Consider the following 23,529-nt stretch of genomic DNA (forward strand, 5'->3'; position numbering starts at 1 on the left):
CCTCCCAAAACCAGGCCCTGCCGGCAACGCTGCACACCACACACACATCTGTGGTTCTGTGCACCGGAGCCACCTCCATGCCCTGTGGCTCTTCCCCTTGACTTCTTGTTTATTGTTCTTCAACACATATAAAGATGCCATCAGTTTGTGGGTGCGGTGGCTCACGCCTGTAATCCTAGCTACTCAGGATGGCCGAGATATGAAGATCACGGTTCAAAGCCAGCTTGGGCAAGAAAATCCGTGAGACTCTCATCTCCAATGAACCACCAGAAAACTGGAAGTGGGGCTGCAGCTCACGCAGTAGAACCCTAGTGTTGAGCAGAAAAGCTCAGAGACAGCACCCAGGCTCTGAGTTCAAGTTCCATGACCAGAGGGGAGGAATGAGCAATTGTGTAGGATTCATTGTTTACCAGAGAAGCTCTGCATCCTCTCTGTCTGCCATACTTAGCAGAGGATGGCTTCTTAACTAGCTGGTCCTTTGCAGTCAAGGTGTGGAGCTGGCCTTCCAAGAGCCATTTCCTTTTCCTTTTCTCAGGAACCGCTGCAGGTAATATGGTCATTTTAGATCCACATTGGAGCAGGGGTTCTGTGCCTGGCTGTGGGCTCTGCTTGATTCAGCCAGTGCAGTTCGGAGCTGCGCTGAGCAGCAGTATCTATGGGAAAGGAGGACAGGGCAGAGGGAAGCTGCTCACACACTGGGGCTCAGCTGACACAGGAAAGGGGCAGTTAGTGGAAGGTAAATGCCAAGGTCCAAAGAACCCCTCTCTCCCGGACCCCATTTCTAACCTACTGCAGACCAATTTCCAATCAAATATTAGAAAAGGCAACGGTGACAACGCACAAGCCATATTTTTTTTTAAGTTTCTTCAGTGGGTGCCGGTGGCTCTTGCATGTTGTCCTAGCTACTTAGGAAGTTGAGATCTGAGGTTCACTGTTTAAAGCCAGCTTGGGTAGGAAAAATCTATGAGACTTCTTTCCAAGTAACCATGTAAAAGCCAGCAGTGGAGCTCAAGGGGTAGAGTGCTAGCCTTGAGCACAAAAGCTCAGGGACAGCATCCAGGCCCTGAATTCAAGTCCCAGGACCAGCACCAAAAATAAATAAATAAATAAATCCCTGTTCTTTTTTTTTTAATGACTAAATTCCATAAAATTTCATTAAAAAAAAAAAAAAACACGCCTGTAATCCTAGCTACTCAGGAGGCTGAGATCTGAGGATCGCAGCTCAAATCCAGCACAGGCAGGAAAGACAGTGAAACTCTGTATCTCCAGCAAACCACCAGAAAACAGGAAACGGCACTGTGGCCCAAGGGGTAGAGTGCTAACCTTGAGCTGAAAAGCTGAGGAACAGTGCCCAGGCCTAGAGTTCAAGCCCCACTTTCTCCAGTTGCTTTTGTGTCTGAAAGTTTCACGTTTCTGTACTCTATTTTGCATAGCTCAACTTCTAGGAGGGCCTATGCTTTTGGAATCCTTGAGGATATCGTAGATGGAGAGGGGAGCCTAGAACCCCTGGAGCAGCCAGCCAGGGTGAGGGCCTTGGTTCTTAAGCAGATGCTCTGGTTTCTCTGTTCTGCCTGGGCCTAGGCCTGAACCAAGAGGACCTTGCGTTCCTCAAGTGTGCAAGCAAGGAATGAGATTCTACTGTCAGCGTCATGGAGGAGACAAGAGGAAGTAGGGTCAAGAGGAAGTAGGGTGTGACCCTGAGTCAGGGTGGCCAGATTAGTGACACCCCAGCAGATACCTCAGGGGAGACAGGTCCAGCATTCCTTAGTGAATGGGCTCTTCGTGGCCGGTGAGAGGAAAAGCAGAGCCGAAGCTTCTAGAAGGGAGTCTGGGGACAGCCAAGATGAATAATATGGAGGAGGTGGTCTGTGGAGATCTCAGATTTCCTATGGAGGAGTGAGAACCTGTCTGAAGGAATTTAAGGGCGGCAGATTCCCGGTGGGTGTAACCAGGAAGAAAGACTTGTGTGTGGGGGGGGGGGGGGGTCCCGCAGGGAGATGAAGGGCGGTGACCTTGACGTGGCCAGAAAGTGGCCCAGTTCCTCAGATTGTACTGTCCATTCCTAATTGTGACAGAAATAGACGCCCTCTCCCACAATTCCCATCCCTCCCCTGTCCCTAGGACCCACACACTCCAGCAGGGATAAAATTGGTAACAGGTACATGAGTGACATGTTATTTGTCTTCTGGCTTATGAGAAGCCTCTGAGTTAGCTCAAGTTTTCCCTCAAACAACATTTTTCTCCATTTCTTTAAAAAAAAAAAAAAAAAAGCAGAAGAAAAGAGATTATCTTATTTTATACAATATGCCACCAGCCCGGGAGCAGAGCATCGGAAACATTGGAGGGTTGCATAGCAACTGGCTTTTCAATTGATTTTTTTTTTTTTTTTTTTTTTGGAGAAGGTACCAAAGTGAACTCGACTGTTCTCATTTTTTAAATATTCCCTAGGATGATGGAAATCAAAGCAAATGGGTAGCAGAGACTCAGGGTCAGAGAGGGACAGAAAGGTGTCTTGTCATGCGAGGCCAGGTGAAAACAAAGGTTGGAGAGCTGGTCGGATTTTGTTCACGTGAGCTGAGAGAGTTCTGACTTGGGAGAATCTTAGAGGATGGGAGAAGAGAGGTGCTCAGCACACACACACACACACACACACACACACACACACACACACACACACACACACACACACACACACACACACACACACACACACACACACACACACACACACACACACACACACACACACACACACACCCAGCGGCAGCCCCTGGAGGCCTCCGTACGTCCAATTCCCAACCTGATTGGAGTCAGGTATGATGGTCAGTCCCCAGTTCTTCTTGGCCAACCTCCTGGCCTGAACTTCTCAGGGTGCCACACTGCCCCCCCTGCGAAGTGTCCTCATCCATTGGGGCTGCTCTGACACAAATACCTCCATCTGGGTAGTTGTTATCAGATGGATGGACTGGAGGCTGGGAGGTCTAGATCTAGAGGCCGGCTGATTGGGGGAGGCTCATTCCCCACAGAGGTGCCTCTGTATCCCCCTCATGAGGGAAGGGCAAATGGCCTTCCACAGGACTCTTAACCTGGGCAGGTGTGAATGTACACACGGGAGGGGGCAGGCTCTGTCTTCATGACCCCCTACTTGTCACTACTGCTGGAATTTGGACAACCTTCAGAGACCAACGCAGGAGGCCCTGCACTGAGGCCAGCCCTGGCCCGGGGCAGTTGGTGCGGACACCTCTTCTAGTAGGTGGCTTTCTCTAGACTCAACTTCCCAGGATTCCGGGAGACGGTGCAGGAAATAAAACGTGTTTCCTGCCATGAGAGTCCCAGCACAGAAGTGACTCTTCCTGGAGTTCTAAGAAGCCTGTCATGAGATTTGAGCTCTCTGAGCTGGGTTGATGGTAGAAGAACCCGGCCTCGAGGTAACTCTTGCCACATTCGCCAAGAGAACACAGCAGACCACAGACTCGTGGAGCCCGACCGCGCTGTCACTGGTATTCATTCCAGACCTATGGAGGCATCATCATCCAAGAGTAGTATTAACCTCCCCCCATCCCCTCTTTGTTGGATACTGGGATTTGAACTCAGGACCTGTCATTCACTCAGCTTGTTTGCTCACACCTGTAATCCTAGCCACTCAGGAGGCTGAGATCTGGGGATTGAGGTCCAAAGCCAGCCTGGGCAGAAAAGTCTGTGAAACTCTTATCTCCAATTAACCACTAGAAAACCAGAAGTGGCGCTGTGGCTCAAGTGGTAGAGTGCTTGACCACGCTGGTGCTTGACCACTCCAACCATGCCTCCAGCTGGGTTATTTTGGAGATGGAGACCCATGAACTTTTTCTGCCTAGGCTGGCCTCAAACTGGGATCCTCCAAGATCTCAGTTTCCAGAGTGGCTAGATGGGAGTCACCGGGTGCCTGGTTCTTCTCTTCACAAGACAGGGGGGGAGAAGGAAGGAAGAGAGGAAAAAAGGGGAGGGGGAGAAAAGATTCATAAATCTTACGTGGGATTTTTTTGGGGGGGGATCCGGTGGTGGGGCCTGAACTCTGGGCCTGGGCGCTGTCCCTCAGCTCTTCAGTTCAAGGCAAGCGCTCTACCACTGAGCCACTTTCCCAGCCCATGTAGGATTTTTTTTTTGTCCGTCCTGGGTCTTGAACTCTGTGCCTGGGCGCTATCCCTCAGCTCTTTAGCTCAAGGCAAGCACTCTACCACTTGAACCACAGCGCCACTTCTGGTTTTCTAGTGGTTAATTGGAGATAAGAGTTTCACAGACTTTTCTGCCCAGGCTGGCTTTGAACCTCAGTCCTCAGATCTCAGCCTCCTGAGTGGCTAGGATTACAGGTGTGAGCCACTGGTGTCTGGCAGGATTTTTTTTGTTTTATTGAATCTATTTTATTATTGTGTTGTTTCTCTCTCTCTCTCTCTCTCTCTCTCTCTCTGGGCCTAATTGATAGATTACACTTTTACCCTAGGTATGCAGGGAAACACATGGTATCCAAGGGGTTTGGCAGCACCCAATGCTTCAGGTATCACCTGAGGGTGTGGACATATGTCCCCTGAGATTTAGGAAGGATAACATAGTGACAGTTGTCATCTCTACCTGACAGCCACACACTGTTTATTGTTCACAACTAAGGGAGGGGATGCTACTGGCTTCTGGAAAGTTCTGGGCAGGGAAACTGCTGAATACCCTACAATATGCAGCATAACCCTCTCTACCGAGGATTGTCTGTGTCTCAACATTAGCAAGGCCAAGACGGAGACATACCTGCTGATCACCTCAGCCAGCCCCAGTGCCTTTGCACGCCATCCCATTTTATGCCTGTTGGTCTGAGGTGTCTTGAGATGGATCTCCCTTGGAGCATGAACCGTGGGGGTGCAGGCCAGCTCTGGTGAGCGGGCCAGCTCCCCTCTCCCACTGTGGACTAGTCCAGCTTTTGGAGAAAGAGTGAGTTTGAGATAGAGTTTCCCTATGGAATCCAGGCTGACCTCAAACTCTCATGATCCTACCTGCCTCAGCCTCCTGAGTGCTGGGATTACAGGCATGCATATCAGGCTGGAGACTGGTTTATCTTATTGTCATTGTCACAGAAGACAGGGAGCATTTGTGGACTGTGTACTTCCCCCCCCCCCACACACACATACCGCACTGTTATAGATGAAAGACTCACCTTGATTGCATCTTAGTTTGCATCTGGGGAGCCCAGAACAACGAGGTAACTTGTTCCAGAACACAGAACACATGACAGATTTCGAACCATGTCCCCGGGTCTCAGGCCCTCTGCTTGCCCAGATGAGCCACCTGCCATGGTCGGTGTATTGGGCACGTGACATGTGGCAGACACAGCTGTACTGTTGCAGAGTGCCGCTCCAGGACGACCAGGGCTGGAGGCTGGCGATGTCATGTTCCTGTCTCCTTGACTGATAGAGGAAAGAACATAAATAATTCAGCTCATTCCAGCGCAAACAAGAGGAGTGTCAGGGAGCACTGATTGCCACAGAACTTTTTTTTTTTTAATTTTTGCACAGGTTTTAATTGGTTTATTTAAGGTGAGGCTCCCAGGGGCTATGTCTGGGCCCTAGAGAGACCCTGTTGACCAATCACTGCTGGGAGCTGCAGCTGGGCCCTAGGAACATCCAGGCCAGGCCCAGTCTCCACCCCCCACCCCTTCCCTCAGTCTGTCACTGCATTGTTGCTGCAGCAGCGCCACCTGGTGGCCCCCTGGGAGCCCTGCTCTTCCTTTGCCTCTGTCCCACAGAGGAAAGAGTGACTTCTGCTGCCATCTCCACCTCTTTCCCGCCGTGGGAGAGTAGGAAAGTAGGGAGATGATGGTGACTATAACATTTATTTGAGGTGGGATCTCCCTGTACTCCCAAGCATGGCTTCTAATGAGTGTTGTGAGTTGATGTGGCTCTTGTTAGTGAGATCATCAGATCCTGCGTGTTGAGCCAGTCCCCTTCTCTGGAAGTTTCTCTAGTCCTGCCGATGAGGTACACCCTTCTCTTCCCACCCCAGCCTCCACTTGCCCAGCGAGCACATTTTCCTGCCTCCTTCCCTCTCTCCACCCCCTTCTTCCCTCTCCTCCTATAAAAATACATGTCGAGCAAACAGACCCATCCCACGGCTGGTCTCTTTCAGTGCTGTGTCCAGAGCAGAGGCCAGGCTTGCTTGCTCAGTAAACAGTTGTTGAGTGACAGGGCAAACTGGCTCTAAGGCACACTGAAGTGGGCCACGCCTGGGACAGAGACTGGGGTCCGTGAGCTTTAAGGTGTTTACAATTCAGCAAAGTCAGAGGTCAGGTGTCTTGTATGGCCAGGAGCCAAAAGGAAACAGGACCTGTTAGTCACTATACCCAGCTAGGGGTGTTGGCAGACCCCACTCTGGTGGGGGAAGAGGGGGGATGGGTCTGTGACCACTCAGCTCAGGGCTCCGGTTGGTGAGGGAAGCTGTTCATAAAGCGAAAGAGTTTGGTCCCAGGACTCAAGGGCCCTCATTCCCTTGGGAGATGGTCCCTGTGGCCACCACCCAGCCCCAGGGGATGGAAATATGCTCAGGAATAATCCGGATCCTCCCCCGCCCCCACTCCCCAACCCCCCAGGAACTGCTGGTCTGTGGATCAGCCCCTTGCAGATCCTGGGGTGTTATTCCTTAGGAATTTGGTGGCCCAAGAGATTCATTTCAGGTATTCCCACCCCCCACAATTCCAAGGGAGAGAAGACTGTTCTAGAGAATCCAGTGCAGAATGGTCAGGGCAGGAGTCAGATGCCTTCAGGGATGGAGGAGAGGCTGAAGCCCAAGGTGAGAGAAGCAACACCGTAATCCCCCTTTATCCAGTTTCAATTACCCACAGGCAGCTGCGCTCTGGAAATGGTAAATGGAAGATTCCAGAAACAAGCAGTTGGTAGGTTTTAGGTTCCATGTTGCTCGGGTAGCACGATGAACTCTCACACCCGACCCACACCCTCTCACTTGGGAATCCGATCTTCTGCTTTGTGCAGTGTATCCATACGGTATGCACCACCCACCCATTAGGTTAACTTTGTGCTTGCCTTGAGCCTCCAAGGCTGGTATTCCGTTAGCCATCGTCTTATTGAATCGTGGCATCAGACCCAGAGGGGTATCGGTGCTGCTAACGCAGATACGCTGAAGTGAAATGGTGAAAGTTTGTGCTAGGACTGTGTGTGGCTGGGAACTCAATACTATCTATGGTTGCAGGCATCCCCTGCGGGGTGGGGGGTGGGGGGTGGGGGGGGTGAGTCCACTGTAGATGCATCTCAGAAAAGGCACCGTGTAGCGGGGTCTAGGGTGAGCCAAGAGGGAAAGCCTGAGAGGAGATTGAGCGGAAGAGTGGGCGGAGGTCAGATCCTAGTGGGTGACTCATGTGGGAATCTACAAGGCAGCCCGGGCTCTGTTTCCCATACTCTGGACAGCAGCAAGAGGCTCCCACAGGCCCTGGAGAGATGCCAGGACCTGTGCTGTCTCTGTGGGCACCCTGTCGCTGGGCCTGGGGCCCAGGCTGCCTCGAGCAATGAATACTTTACCCTGCCTACGGCCCAAGCTCCGATCTCCCTCCTCGGACTCAGAAACTGCCCAGCTGTTCCCAGTGTTGTCAGGCGGGGAGGCTGAGGGCTGTAATGGGACAGAGCGAGAGCATCACTAGCGGCTTTCCTGAAGTAGGGAGAGCTGGCTGAAGGAGGGGGCCCTGGTACAGGAGGTCAGAAACTGGGTGGTTAGTTATAATTATATTTCAGCTGTTTTGGGGGTGTTCCACGCGTGCAACTGAGCCTCAGTACACACACGCTCTCACGCATTCTGCAGTCCCGCTCCCCGGGTCTCCCGTAGCAGCCTCTCTAGTCCTTCTTTCTGTCTGTCCCTCCACTTGGGGGTTGGATGGGGGGGAGGCAGGAATCTTTGGGATTCCCCAAGGCACCAAGTAGTCTCTAGACTCCTGCAGCAGGAACTCCTTGGGGTCGGGGAAGAATGGCAGTCTGCCTTCTTGTAATGAGCACAGCACGAAACAAGGCAAGAGCAAAAACACAAATCGATATGACGATAAATTATCCTGCCGCAGCAGCAGAATCGCCACACAGCTGCCAGGAGGGGCTGAGAAGCTGGGGGGGGGGGGGTTGGACCGTAGATGCCCAGCGTCTGAGAGTCGGACACTGTCCTCCCTAGTGGGCAAGGTGGGTGTGGAGGAGGGGCTGTCTGTCGGAGGGCTTTGTCGTGGTATAGGAGGTGGGTTTTCCTTCTAGCCACTGAACTGAGCTGACCACCCACCCGTGGCCTCTAGTCTTGCATGACAGCTGTGTAACAGGTTGGCCTCCATGGACACGGCCCCTTCGGCTATCCAGAGTGCCTCAGTTTACCACAATCCGCACTTGCCTCATGCCTCATTCAGTGCCCTGCCAGATCACGTGTCCTGCTGTTCGTGCCCCACCTGAACGCAGCCTGGACTGAACTTGGCTTCTGAATTGATTGTGGCTCTGTCTTACGCGTGAGCCCTTTGGACGTTGCTTGAGTCGGTCATTCTGGAGGCAGAAGCAAGCTTCCATGTGTGAACTGCCTTGTGGAAAGGCACCCTCCATCCAGCAGTTGAGGGGAAACTGAGTCCTGCCAGAGACCAAGGCATGAGCTGACTGTGGCCATTGGAAACGCCCAGCCCAGCATCTAGGGGATAGGGGTGAAGATGATAGGTTTCCTGTGCTATGTCTCTTCCTGCCTTCCTATTTGTGTGCCCTGGGGTGAGCTGCTTAACTGCTCTGAGCCTCTGCCTCCTCTGCTTCATGGGGTGCTTGTGAGAGCCTGTGCCGGTGTCAGGGGGCACTGTGAGTATGCAGGACTGTGAGTCCTGGGGGCATTCTTGCCTTGCAAGTGTGGCTTGTGATATAAAGAGCAAGATAATGCCTGGTCTGTCATCCCATGGCAGTAAGCACAGCTACTCTGTACAGTGGTTGGAGGTTAGCTAGGGCCTAAAGGTGGCAAGAGTCCATCTCAACCAACCAACTGATCATGGTGGTTCAGATCTGTAATCCCAATTAATGAGAGGCTTAGGTAGAAGGATCCTAGTCCAAGACAGGCCCCAGGGGGGAAAAAAAAAACAAAAAACACGAGATTTTATGTAAAAGAAAAGAACTGCCAGGCGCTGGTGGCTCACGCCTGTCATCTTTGCTACTGAGGAGGCTGAGATCTGAGGATCACGGTTCAAAGCCAGCCCGGGCAGGAAAGTCCGTGAGACTCTTATCTCCAATAAACCACTAGAAAACCAGAAGTAGCACTGTGGCTCAAGTGGTAGAGCACTCGCCTTGAGCTGAAGAGCTGAGAGACAGCGCCCAAGCCCAGAGCTCAAGCCCCACAACCGACGAAAGAAAGAAAAGAAAGAAAGAAAGACTAAAGCAAAAAAAGTGTTGGCTGTGGCTCTAGTGTTACAGGCCTGTGCTTTAGCAAGTGCAAGGTCCTGAGTTCAAATGTTCAAATCTTGTTTTTTCTCTTTCTCATGCTCTCCATCTACCTCTCTCTCTCTCTCTCTCTCTCTCTCTCTCTCTCTCTCTCTCTCTTTCTCTCCCCTCCCCCTTCCCTCTCCCTTTCTCTCTTTTTTCTTTTTCTTGGTCTCTGAGCTCTTCAGCTCAAGATAAGCACTCTACCACTTGAGCCACAGCACCACTTCCAATTTTCTGGTGGTTCATTGGAGATCAGAATCTCACGGACTTTCCTTGCCTGGGCTGGTTTTGAACCACAATCCTCAGATCTCAACCTCCTGAGTAGCTAGGATTATCTCTCTCTCTTTCTCTGTCTCTCACCACAAGAGAATAAAAGGAAATGTACTTGGTTTTCATGCCCTTCTCAGCCACAGTTTTTGTAGGAATGACCCATTTACTGACTTGTTCCTTGACTGCTTTATCTCGTACATTTTCTTCCACTCTATTTTGTGGTTTCATAAACAGCTTCAAACAGGGAGAAACCATCAGGTTATTATCCGTCTGGAGTTACACACATTATAGGGGTTCCTACCTTCTCCTTTATCTTTTTTTCACAATATTTGATTATTTTTATTCACCCTATATGATAGGTATTATTCCATTTATCTTCTTATACACTTATATGCCACACTGGCTCCCCTGTCCCTGAGCATCTAGAACCATAGCTCTTTGAAGCAAGGTCCACCTTGACTTTTCTTTGTGCTGAGAACTTGCTCAGAACAGAGAACTCTGGGCAATGGGGCAGGGAGTAGACTGCACGAAGTCCTAGGTGACCTGAGCTTTGCTACCTCGTACTCGCAAACACTGGGGTCTCTGTGGGAGCTCATGCAGGTAAGGGCACCTGGGAACCTTCCCTTCCATCCCGAAAGGTGGAGCCCAGTGGAATCAATGTCTGAGAGAGACTGGCCAGGCCACCTGGACCAGGTTCCCAAGAACTAGGGTCTCTCAACATGACAGCATGCTCAACCTCCAAATAGCCTGCCATATACCAACCCATCCCCCTTTCCTTCTCTCCCCTGCACTGCAGTCCATGAGCCTCATCGAGATCGGGAACCCCTCTCAGAGCCTGGAGAACGTCTGCCGCTGGGCCTACCTGCAGCAGAAGCCGGACACAGACCACGATGAGTACCATGATCACGCCATCTTCCTCACCCGGCAGGACTTTGGGCCTTCGGGCATGCAAGGTGAGCCATGTCTCTTGCAGGGACACGGAGAGGACAGAAACCGGGGGACCAGCCATTGATCACGGGAAGGAGGAAGTGCCAGTGGAGGGGGAGAGGGGATGTGTGCTGTGGGTACCATAGCCAAAGGAAGGCTTCGGTTTGGGAAAAACCCAGGACCTAGGCTGGTTCCCTAAGAAATTGTATCCCACCCCTCCCGCCCCCAGCAAACAGAGGGAGAGCAGAGATGATCAGACAGAGACTGAACATGGCAACCTCCAAGCCAGGCAGTATCTAATGCTGGTGGTTTTGGTGGGCAGGGACCAAGTGGGGACCCATGTCTTCAGAGCCAATCTTAGCAGGTGTGACTAGACTGTGCCCAATGGCTTCTAGGGCTGGGTTCAGGAGAGACACAGCATTCGGGCCCACCTTGTTTGGGCTTTTGCAGCCCTAGGCCCGGGAGCTGGAGCAGAGTCACCTTGTCTCCCCCCAGGGTATGCTCCTGTCACCGGGATGTGCCACCCCGTCCGCAGCTGTACCTTGAACCACGAGGATGGCTTCTCTTCGGCCTTTGTGGTGGCACACGAGACGGGCCATGTGTGAGTGGCTCTCCCGATTTGTCTGGGGGGGGAAGATCGGGGCTTGGAGAGGACACCCCAGGATCCTCCCTCCCTGGCCGCCCACTCTTGTTTGAGCTCCAGAGGCACAGCATGGGAAGACTTTACCTGGCACAGGATACAGCCTGGGTCTTCTTCCCATGGCAGGGACACATCAAAGGAAAGATGCATCTGCGGGCAGAGACAGTATGCGGGGCCAGTGAGGAGCTGGTGTTGGGGAGGGGGTGTCCTTCACCATGATCACATTCCAGTCCAGAGGGTAGAGCGAGGCCCCTAGTTACAGAAGTCACTGGGGAGCAGGGGAGGGCGCTGAAAGCCAGAGGTAAAGCTACAACGGACACCCTGATTAGATACCCCCAGCACTGCCCGAGGCCCAGGACCTTGGGCTATGCCAGTGTCTGTGGGACTCTCAGGATGGAATGTTGGTGCTGTGTGGGCTGGGGAGGATGCTGATCGCTGGGTGTCTCCTCCCGTAGGAGACAAGCAGCCCAGACCGGCTGGGGTTAGGAAGGCCAGTGGAGGAGGTGTGGGGCGGGGACATTTGTGTGTCAGGGACACCCTCCTGGCGATGGGTGGGAAGGAGATGGCAGATGAGCATGGCGGGGTGAGGGTCCATCCAGGCTGGCTTGCTCTCTCGCACAGGCTGGGCATGGAACACGACGGGCAGGGCAACCGCTGTGGCGACGAGGTGAGGCTGGGCAGCATCATGGCGCCCCTGGTGCAGGCCGCCTTCCACCGCTTCCACTGGTCCCGCTGCAGCCAGCAAGAGCTGGGCCGCTACCTGCAGTGAGTGCCTCCATGCGGTCCCTGGGGTGGGGGGGGGGGGCGGCCCTCCCTCCTCCCCTAAATCCCTGGGCTCAGTTCACAGTGTCAAGTTGTGCCTGGCTCCAGCCTGAGCCTTCAGACCTCAGAGCCTTCAGCTTGAAGTGCCGGGGATGGGAAGGGACACTTCAGAGTAACTCTGATGTCAGGGAGGAGATCACAGCATTGGACGGGCCCACCTTGACGGGCAAACAGACCGTGCAGCTGCTCCTAGGAGCTGAACAGCCAGGTCTTAATATCTTTTACCAAGGCAAAGCAGGGAAACTGAGGCAGCAATGCCAAGTGCTGTCTGACCCGCCATGAAAGACCCAGTTGTCTCCCGGGCTGGGTGTCCAGCCCCACCAAAAGCTGCTTGTGATCCCCTCCACCACCACGTGTCCCCCAACACAGCTCCTATGACTGCCTGCGGGATGACCCCTTCGCCCACGACTGGCCAGCGCTGCCCCAACTCCCCGGCCTGCACTATTCCATGAACGAGCAGTGTCGCTTCGACTTCGGCCTGGGCTACATGATGTGCACCGCGGTAAGTACGGGCTGGGGGGGGAAGGGTGGAGGGCAGATGGATAGCAAGGCCCCCCGGGGTCCCACTGTGCAACCCCAGCCTCTCCTAGAACTCTGCAGCCCATCCCTCAGGACCTCCAGAATCACGCAGATCTCACAGCACAACCCCCCTCCCCCGCAGCCACATAGGCCAGTTCTCCTGGGGTACCCCAGGTTATAGGACCTGGTTGGGGGGGGTCACCCTGGATGGTCCTTCACAGCAGGAGGTAGCCAGGTAAGCTTGGGGTGCTCTTATTTTTTTTTTCCAGTTCCGGACCTTTGATCCCTGCAAACAGCTATGGTGCAGCCACCCTGACAACCCCTACTTTTGCAAAACCAAGAAGGGCCCCCCCCTGGATGGGACTATGTGTGCACCTGGCAAGGTGAGACTGGACCCCGGGCTCTCAAGGACAGAGGGGTAGCAACCAGGACACACACAGAAGGCCCTGTTGATTGGGGCCTGAGCCTTCCCAAGGAACTGCAGTCATCCTCTCCTCCTCCCTTTCTAGTTACTCCCCATGTTTCAAGGGACACAGCTTCCCACGCCAGAGAAACCCAGCAAACTCAGAGCTTCTCAGTGTGTCCCCAATCCTTTGCCCTTTGTGGGTGACTCTGAGTGGCCTCACCATGAGGCGAACACACTGGGGCATTTGGGTCCCCACACCCTGCATGAGGGTTAGCCTCTCCATCTTCTGTGTTAGGAGGCCCACCCTCCTAGTAAGTCTGCAAAAACAAGGGCTGCTTCTTTCCAGTTGGCACAGCCAGAACTCAAGGGCCTGATTCTCATTGGTTCAGGTGAAATCACACGCACATTTCTCAGCCAATCACTTGCTAAGGTGCTGCCATAGGAAGATGAATCTAAACCTGGATTTTCCCTTCCCTGTTGAAACTACACTGCTTTCAGGAAGCCCCATGGAGGGGAGAGTGGCTTAAATGATCCCACTCCACTCCACCCCTAGTCCCAACTAGTCATTCAGACTGTGTTTGATACGCACAGGTTTTTGGCCTAGATTGGACTAGACCAGCTGCCTAATTGTCTTTCCTAGGATAAATTCTTTCCTTAAAGATACAGACTTCCAGGACCAGTTCTGGAGACTGGTTTTGTTTGCTTGTTTTGTTTTTGATTTTGTTTTTTGTTGCTGTTGTTTTACATTCAGTTTTGTTTCCATTTTAAATGATCACAAAGCATGAAATAAAATTTACCATTTTAACTCAGTTTATATTGTACAGTTTAGCAGCATTTAATACATTCACAAGATTATCACCACCCTCTAGTTCCCAGACAATTTTATCAGCCTAAAATTATACCCATTAATCAATCTTTCGTCTTTCTTCTTTTTTTTCCCCAGCCCCTGGTAACTACTAATCTGTTCTCTGTTTCTGTGGAGTTGCCTCTCCTACATTTCATGGAATCATACAATTTTACAATGTATGACCTTTTGTGTCTGACTTATTTCCCTTAATATGTTCAAGATCCATCCCAGTTGTAATTACCAATACTTCATTCCTTTTTTAATAACTGAAGAATATTCCATTGTATGTTTATACCATGTTTCATTTATCAGCTAATCCTCTGATGATATATTTTTTCCACTTTTTTGGTAGTTGTGAATAGTGCTGCTGTGAACATTCTCTATATAACGTTTTGTTTGAAGACCCAGAAGTTGTTTTTTTTTTTTTTTTTTTTTTTTTAAGAAGTATCCTCAGATGATTGAGCACTGGCCCAGATTTATCAAGCTGTGAGAAGTCAGAGGTGGGATGTTGTTAGTAATTCACCAAAGACTTGATAAAGTCAGAGATAGAATGTAGATATAGTTCTCTTTTCTTTCTAGAAAAAATGATGGTTACCCAAAATAGAATATGGTGGTAGAAGTCAATAGGGAAGAGAGAGAAACATTGGTCCCTTCCAAAGGCCTGGAAGGCAGCCTAGTAATGTGTCCACCAAGTCAGATCTTCTAATAAATTTTGTAAAAGTATGATATCTTCACCATCATCAATTAAGATCACTTCTTCAAGGCTAGACTGAGCTACATAAAGAAACTATCTCAAATAAGTGAAAAAATAAATAATCCAGGTATTGCTGTGGCTCATTCCTGGAACCCTCGGTCCTTCATGGTGTGAAGTCAGCTTGGACAGAAAAGTCTATAACAGTCCATCTCCAAAATAACCAGCAAAAAGCAGGGTTGAAGGTATAGTTCAACTGATAAAATACCAGCTGAGGCAAGCAAGCGAAGGAAACTCCAGGCCCCGAGTTCCAGCCCCAGTAGTACACCCCCATTGTATTTCTATAAACTAGCAATGACTGATTTAAAAATGAAATGCAGAAAACAGTTTTACTCACAATAGCATAAAAAATCAGAACAACAACCCTTATGAGTAAAGTGAACGAAAGCAATGCAAAACATATCTCAGTAGCACAAAATTTCACTGAAAGAATTAAAGATATAAGTAAGGTGAAAGGCATCCACTTTCATGGACCAGATTGGTCCAGTACTCATCCAGGCATGGTATCATGCTTGTATGTGCAACTACTCCAGAAACAGATTGGGAGGATCACAGTTCAAGTCTAACTGGGCAAAAAGTGAGCAATACCTCATCTCAACCAGTAAACCTTAACCAGGCATGTTAGTCATGACTGTGGTTCCAGATACAAAAGAGGCAATGTGCAGGCTGAGGTAGGCTCTGGGTAAAAACAAGACACCCTTCCTGGAAAAAAAATAAAGCAGAACAGGATAGGGGCATGGGTCAAGGGGCAGGGCATTTTCAATGGGTTTTGTTGTTCTGTTTTCAAACATGCAAGCAAACTACTTGGATCACATTCATTCTCTTTCACCTGTCACCTTAGCCCTCACTCTAAGAGGCATCCTAGTGTCACGGTGTGGGGCTGTGGCTGAGGGGGCAGAGTTAGGCTGGGCAAGGTACTGAATACAGGTGGACAGAGCTGTAGGCAGATAGTAGCATTGAGGGAACCAGCATTTCCTGTGCCTCTTCCTGTCACTCACAGGCTGAGCCTGATCTTCCTGAATACTATTATCAAGGGCAAGGAAGGTTTGATCCCCATCCCCAACCCTGTACCTTCCCCTGCCCCACCCAGACACTGATGGCTGAAGAAATTGGTAGTATCCCAGGAGCCTGCTGTGAGTGGGGGTCAAAGGACAGACTTTTTGCCTTCTAGCATTGCTTTAAGGGACACTGCATCTGGCTGACACCTGACATCCTCAAACGGGATGGCAACTGGGGTGCCTGGACTCCATTTGGCTCCTGCTCCCGCACCTGCGGCACAGGTGTGAAGTTTAGGACCCGCCAGTGTGACAACCCACAGTGAGTTGGCCACTTTCCATCCCCCACCCTCCTGAGTGGCAGCCAAGGTCCCCAAAGCCCCTCTTTAGCTGAGCCCCATTCTGCAGGGCCCTGATGGCTGCCACATGCTAGTTCCAGACTACCATTCTCTTCCTCCTACCTGCAAGGAAGCTGAGACCCAGGGGTGGGCTCAACCCCTGTCTCCAGTGCACTGTCCTGGAAAACTGATCTCCTGACCCCCTGGCCTGAGGACACACAACCTTGCTGGTTTGCAACCCACTTCAGACACAGGCTTCCTCTGTATTTTACGGGGTGTGGACATGGAGAAGAGATAGGAAAGTTAGGGGAATGTATTACACCCCACCCCCAGGCTGAGTGGCATCAAGCAGTGGATGTTTGCTTTCTTATCCAGCCCAGCCAATGGTGGCCGCACCTGCTCAGGCCTTGCCTACGACTTCCAGCTCTGCAACCCCCAGGACTGCCCAGACACCCTGGCCGACTTCCGGGAAGAGCAGTGCCGGCAGTGGGACCTGTACTTTGAGCATGGAGATGCCCAGCATCACTGGCTGCCCCATGAACACCGGGATGGTGAGGTTCAGCCTTGGGATTCTGCATAGGCCTCAGGCAGGGATAGACAGGTCTCATATTATCCCGTGCCTCTGATCCCACATGGAGCAAGGCTGCCAGAGCACTTGGGCCTGACAGCAGAGTTCACTCGTGGCCAGTATGGCTGCAGGTATCCACTCCTGGGTTCAGCTGGAGGCTGGGCTTTAATGCAGGTACCTAAACACTGGATGTGACTAAGGATGCTGAGGAGAGGCTGAGGGGCCAGAGGCTGAGGGTGGCTCCACAGTCGCCATCTGGTGCACGCGACTGGAGTTACATGGCTGGGCTGTTGTAGTGAAAGGGGGCAGCTGACTTTGCCAAATCATCAGACGACCTTTGGCCTTCAACTGTTAGCCTTCTTAGTTTACAGGTGTTGAAAGCACAGCTCCAACTACTTTAAGCATTTAAAGGGATTTATTTAGCGATTGGTAGAACCAAAAAAAAAAAAATCTGGTAGCATTAGATAGTGAGTGGCCTGGGTTTCCATAGGACACCAAACTCAAAAATGGTGCCATATTTGTATGTTTTCCTTCCACGTATTAAAATAACCTAATACCATGCAAATGCCAGCGTTGTCATACTGTGTTGCTTAGAGAAGAAGATCAACAACAACAACAAAAAAAAACCTAAATATTTGTATGTGCTCAATACAGATGCAACTGTTTTCAAATATTTTCCATGTAGGGAAGTTGAGTTTGCAGACTTAGGAGTGGGTACAGAAGGTCAACAATAGATATTCTATTTAAGGCTCTCTCTGTCTGCTCTTCTCAGGGAAGTAGGCAGGGAAAGAAGGCTGGTGCCATGTGGCTCCACGTGATTTGTGATGGTGTAGCCTCCTGCTGTGTGTCCTACTCATACTAATGCAAAGCTTGGCCATAACAGCAGAAAAGGCTGCTGTCTACCAACCCAGGCGGGCATTTTTCGTTGCCTGGGATAAAGGCTGAGCAGGGATGTTTGCAGAATCTGGGATTAAATCCAGGGAGGGGGGGGGGGTCTGCTTGTATTCAGGACTTCATAGATGGGTGATAAAATCTCAGAGGAGGCCTATGCCTGTGAGTCCAGTGGGGAAAGTTTTGTCTAGAGGCAACAACTCAAAGGCTCAAAAGACACTGAGCTGGGGCAGTGGTTGCAGCCCCCTTTCCCTCAAGGGTGGGCAGGTGAATTTGAAGACCCGTAGGAGTTTCTTCTTCTACGGATACAAGAAAGCTTGGTGCTGACTTGACACTCTGCCGCTTCCCTTCTAGCCAAAGAGAGGTGTCACCTCTACTGCGAGTCCAAGGAGACTGGAGAGGTGGTGTCCATGAAGCGCATGGTACATGATGGCACACGCTGCTCCTACAAGGATGCCTTCAGCGTCTGTGTGCGTGGCGACTGCAGGGTGAGTGTCACCAGGCCAGCCTGGGACCCGGGCCTCGGGCTTCTGGGTCTCTCCTTGGGAAAATGAAGACAAAGTTTACACAGGGTCCAGAGAAACTCTATAGACCAGGGTAGGCTTTCAGATTTCCCCTTCCCCTGGCAGGAGGGAGTGGGGAGGGAGGAGCAGAGGTCGAGGTTGAACTACATCCCCGGAGGATTTCTCAGGAAACCTGGGGGCTCTGTCTCATATTGACTGGGGGGTTTGGGAGTTCCCCAGGGAACTCCTGTGCAAACCACCCAACCCTTATACTCCACAGAGCCCTCCACGAGCTATGGCTAGGTCAGCGTGGCCCAACACAAAGCTAAGTCAAGCCATCGTATATTGGGGACCATCCATATATCCTTGGCTTCTACTAACTAGTCAATGAAGTAATATGGAGGAGGGGCCTGGAGGGGGGGCGTGACAGCTCTGAGAGTATAAAAGTGCTCGTCTCCTGTAGTAGGACCACAGGTGGGAGACCTAGTCACCCCCAGGTGGCATCCCCTTTGTGGGAAGGCCAAAGCCATTGAGAGAAAAATTGTCTTTACATCTCCCAAGAGGAGGACATGCAGGGCCTCCCCAGGAAACACCAGGTCTAGCCTGGAGAACTTTTGACTGGCCAAGCAGGAGGCCCTGCAGTTAATCCCCACTACTGAAAAAATAAAAATAAAAAAGGGGGGGAAAAGGTATGTCTCAGTATAAAAGATAGACGGCAACAGCAACTTTAATAGTGTCAAGATCTAACAGATCAGTAGTTTCCTCCATTTCTCTTTTGCTCCACTTCTCTGGCACTGGGAACAGACTCTCAGAGCTACTGTTTTGAGCCACAACTGTGGCTCCACATTTTCTGAATGAGCTCAGTTTCTGGTTGGTGTTATTGGATATAGAAAGGAAAAAAAGGAAGGAAGGAAATGAAGGAGGGAGGAAAGAATGGAGAAAGGGAGGGAAAATAGGGTGTGAAGAAGGAAGACTCCAAGAGCAAAGGGAAAGGAAGTGAGTCTCTGCAGGCGTGGTAGAAGCATCTTTGAGGGAGCATTAGCTCAGAGCTTCCTGGCAGCCAGAGCAAGAAGGAAAATCCATGATGCATGCCATCATGCAATCTGGAACAGCCATGGGGAGCATATCATTGAGAGCCGAGCTCTATCTCCTCTGCTGACATCTGTTCAGAAGTGGCCTTGGGCAGGGCAGCATGGTACGCGCTAGGCCCCACTGAGCTGCTGTGGCCCTGGGAATGGAGTGCTACCAGTGTCAGAGAAAAACCTGAGTGTTCTCGTCTCTGCCAGGTGGCCCTGGGCTCCATCATTTAGCAGAATCAGTTTGGCTCCCAGAGTGGCAGACTTGAGAGGATCAGTTAAGAGAATAAAGGTGAAAAGTCTCAGCCAGCTCCTGCCACTAGCCTGCCCAATACCTGAAGACAGACTTCAAGGGACATTGTATTTCTGGGCCAGAGCCAGGGGTGGGGATGTGCTGTGCCGGTGCTTCTGGAGACGGGCAGCGTGCACAGCAGGGCCAGGCCAGGCTTTGACTCACAGCCAAAGGACAGATGTGCTCCTCGGAGACCAGCTGGGCCAGTGGCCCTGTGTGGGCGCTGTAGCGGGGCTTTCCAGATGTTGCTTCTCAAGGCCTGCCTTGCTCTGGGTTCCTTCCACCTCACTGCATTGGAACCGCAGGAAGGGAGCTGCAGATCAGGAGCTGCAGGAGGGGAAAACAGGTGCCAGGGGTTCTGGGGTCACCAGCCCCCAAGCACGGAGACATTCTCAGTGCTCCCTGCCTCCCTTCCCCTGCAGAAGGTGGGCTGTGACGGGGTGATCGGCTCCAGCAAGCAGGAAGACAAGTGTGGCGTGTGTGGTGGGGACAATACCCACTGCAAAGTGGTCAAGGGTACATTCACGCGCTCGCCCAAGAAGCACGGTGAGTGAGTCCCGCCTGCCACCCGGGCCCCGAGCGGAGCAGCCTCCGCACCCGATGCACAGGCTGAGCCCTGCAGGGCTGGGCCCGAACCTCCCCTGGGGCTCTGTCTGAGTCCTGGACTGTTTAGGGCTGAGATCTGGGAGGGTCAGAAGGGGAGAAGGAGAACCTGAAGTTAAGGCAGCCATAGTCAGAACAGAAGAGGGAGAATGAAGGCCCAGGTCACAGGATCAGGACCAAAAAATCCACAAGTTGAGACTGGGAAATCCTTATCAGGGCTGGGAATGTGGCTTAGTGGTAGAGTGCTTACCTAGCCCTGGGTTCGATTCCTCAGTACCACATACACAGAAAAGGCCAGATGGCTCTGTTGGCTCAAGTGGTAGAGTGCTAGCCTTGAGCAAAAGAAGCTCAGGGACAGTGCCCAGGCCCTGAGTTCACACTCCAGGACTGGCAACAAAAGAAAAAAGAAGGGAAAGAAAGAAATCTTTATTAGAGATCAGAGGTTAGCAGAGGACCCCTTCCCTAACCTCCAGGGAGGCCCAGCCTGCCTGCCTCTTGCTCTCTCCATTTCTCTGTCTCCAGCTAGCTGTCAGCAGGACTTCCTTCACTGGCTTCCCTGGTCAGGGCAGCCAGTGGCCCTCTGGCCTCTTTCATTCTGTCTGGGGAACTTAGTCCAATTTTTTTGTTACTGTAACAAAATACCTGCGATTATGAAACGTATAAAGAAAAGTTTGTTTAGCTCACAGTTCAGGAAGCCAAGATGTCTATAAGCATGACCCTTACTCTGACAACAGCCTCTCTCCTTTCATCGCATCCATGGCAAATGGCGCCATTATGGCAGAAGTGTAGGCAAGGAAAAGAGAGATCACAGGGTGGAAGAGAAAGCTAGATCCAGGAGAGGTCCCACCTCTTAACCACCACCCCCTATCACCACACACTGGGGACCAGGCTTCCACACATGAATCTTTAGGGGGCACATTCAAGTCATATCCAAACCACACTAGTTTCTTTCTAGACTGTTTTTCTGCCTACACTTTGTGTGGTCCTGTCTGCATTTTGGTAGATTCGGCAGTCTATATCTGAACCGGAAGAGGCCACTTTGGTTCACTAATTGTAGAGAGCCAAGGGAAAACATGCAATACTTGGCTGGGACCAGCGCCAGGGAATGCCTGTTTGAGATTAAGTGCTCAGTACTGGCCTTGTCAAAGGCAATGTGGTCCAACCAGGCCATGAAGTTTGCAGAGGGCCTCCTACCTAGACAGGCAGGCACGTTAGAGCCCTGCTCTGGATTTCTGTCTGAGCTTTCAGTGGAGGAGGCAATGGGAAAACCCCGGAGATCTGATGATGGGCAGGAAGCACCTTCCGGCCCTCGGCTGTGGCTGGTCCCAGACCCAGTATCTTTCTGATGGGTGGGAAACCAAAGCCTGGGAAATACAGTAGTCTTGGGAAAGCCAGCCGTGGAGCCCACGAGGTCCCTCAGATTGTCTGACTTTGAGCTGCCTTTTCCTTTCTCATTTGCTATTCTTTCTTTCAACTCCCAAAGATTACATCAAGATGTTTGAGATCCCCTCCGGAGCCAGACACCTGCTCATCCAGGAGACAGACAGTGCCAGCCACCATCTGTGTGAGTGTCAGAGCTCAGACAACTCCATATTTCCAAGTCCTGGCTCTTCTTGGATGGGAAGAGTGCCAGGGATCTGAGGCCTGGGTTGTGTGACCAAGACCAGAGCGGGGATACTCTAACTGACAGACACAGCTGCAGCCCCTATCTACCACCCACCTGGAGGGTCTTTCTGGGGCTCATCTCCCTGTGGGAAGGCCAGAGTTTGGGCTCAGAGGACTCCCCCTGGCAGCAATGTAGAGGGGCCTGTGTTCAAGCCAGGCCATGCCTCTCTGGCCTGCAGAATGCTGGGAGGCCCCCATCAACCCTTGAGAAAGGATGACAGGATCAAGTTCCAGGGTGGTACGCCGCACATACCCACCAGAGGGCGCCAGAGCCCACTGTGGGATGGGATCATTCCATCCATTCACATATTTTCACTTTATTTATTCGTTTATGCTGGGGATGGAACCCAGGGCCTCACACATTGTAAGCATGTGCTCCAGCCCTTTCATGTGAAATTCAAGAGATTCCACCTGCCGTAGGGAAGTCTGACAGCTCTTGGAAATCTGCATGTTCTCACAACTCTGGTGACCCTGCCCACGTGGCAGCCTCGGCCTGTGAACTGGGCATCCCCTGGCTGCCCAGAACATGACTTAAGGGCTTCACCCACCTATTACCAACCCCCAAAGGAGTTTTCCAGACTCTGTCTCCTGGGTAGTTGTCAGGAGACTCCAGTGGTGATTCTGGGGGTCCCTGGACAAGTCCTTGCCCCCCAGCCAGGCTTTCCCTTTGTCTCCAGCCCTGGGAAGTGGGATAGGGGTGGGAAACTTCCAAATAGCCACAGTCAGCACCCCAGGATGGTGACCAGCCCTCACTCTCTTAGTATGCATTGCCCTTCCTTTCTGAAAGGACACGTGGTAAGTGCAGAAACGGTCCTTGCTAAGTAGCAGTACTGTCCCAAACTATTTCCCACGGAGTCTCTGAGGCCGGGGACCAAACTTCTTTGGCAAAAGGCAGCAAGTGCCTGAGCAGTTTAAAACCTGCTGACCTGACACTGGGCACCAGTGTCTCATGCCTGGAATCTGAGCTTCTTAGGAGGCTGAGATCTGAGGTCTGTGGTTCAAAGCCAGCCCTGGCAGGAATCTGTAAGATTCTTATTTCCAATATACCACCAAAAAGCCAGAAGTAGAGCTGTGGATCAAGTGGTATAGTGCTAGCCTTGAGTAAAAGAAGCTCCGGGACAGCACCTAGGCCAGACCCTAGGTAGGACTGGAGCATGCACATGCATGCATACACGCATGCGTGTACACAGACCTGCTGGCTCCAAACTAAGGCTTTCTTTACAGCATGGATTGCAAGGACTTGTATAGGAAATGATTGTTTTAACCTTGTGTCCTATCTATTATCTTCTCCTCCCCTCAACCCAGTCACCCGCAGCCCCTATGGCTGCCTTCCATACTGCAGGCAGTGTGGTGCTTCCTGGCCAGCCAGGTTCTCTTGGATGGTATAAGGAGACCCAGTGGCCCCCTTGAGGAGTGAAAGGAGCTGGTGAGGCTATGTCCAGGCCATAGTTACAGATGGGTGCAATACTGTGCCTTCCCAGCTAGATATCAACTCATCCCCAACTCCCACCCATCCCTGTGCCCTGGGTCTAGCACATGCCCTGCACCCGGTAGAGATGCCTCCCTGCTAGCCTACTCTGGAAGCCTCTGCATTTGTCAGCTTCACCTTGCCACAATGAAACACCTGAGGCAGTTGACTCATAGAGGGAAAAGGTTTCCTTAACACACCGTTTTTGGAGGTTCAAAGGCATGGTGCCTTAATTGCTCCAGCCCTGATGAGGGCAGCGCATGGTGGTACATTGATGGGAGGGCATGGAGGAGCAGAGGGAGAGCGGTCAGGGTCCCTCAGTCCCCTTCCAGGGCCATTCCCAATGACCTAAAGGCCTCCCATTAGGCCCCACCCATCACAGGCTCCACCACCTCTGAATGGCACCTCCCCGTCCTAGAGACGAAGCTTTGGGGACACATTCACATCAACTTCCAAGTGCCACTGAGGCCCTGGTTAGTGGCAGGGAGGTGTCCTTGGCAGCTGC

The 23,529-nt window shown here is 51.8% G+C and overlaps 1 protein-coding gene across 1 annotated transcript in view; it reads left to right on the plus strand.

The window, feature by feature from the left end:
• Positions 1-23,529, plus strand: part of Adamts2 (ADAM metallopeptidase with thrombospondin type 1 motif 2) — a 157,857-nt gene that overhangs the window by 122,882 nt on the left and 11,446 nt on the right. Inside the window, exons 7-16 of the mRNA XM_042688831.1 lie at positions 10,510-10,666; positions 11,136-11,241; positions 11,902-12,045; positions 12,472-12,604; positions 12,891-13,004; positions 15,797-15,942; positions 16,334-16,509; positions 17,772-17,905; positions 19,711-19,834; positions 21,375-21,455. Coding sequence (XP_042544765.1) covers positions 10,510-10,666; positions 11,136-11,241; positions 11,902-12,045; positions 12,472-12,604; positions 12,891-13,004; positions 15,797-15,942; positions 16,334-16,509; positions 17,772-17,905; positions 19,711-19,834; positions 21,375-21,455 — 1,315 coding nt within the window. The remainder of the gene's footprint in view (positions 1-10,509; positions 10,667-11,135; positions 11,242-11,901; positions 12,046-12,471; positions 12,605-12,890; positions 13,005-15,796; positions 15,943-16,333; positions 16,510-17,771; positions 17,906-19,710; positions 19,835-21,374; positions 21,456-23,529) is intronic.

Source organism: Dipodomys spectabilis, unplaced genomic scaffold (assembly GCF_019054845.1).
Source record: "Dipodomys spectabilis isolate Male_0828 unplaced genomic scaffold, ASM1905484v1 ptg000119l, whole genome shotgun sequence".
In the NCBI taxonomy this organism is placed as follows: domain Eukaryota; kingdom Metazoa; phylum Chordata; class Mammalia; order Rodentia; family Heteromyidae; genus Dipodomys; species Dipodomys spectabilis.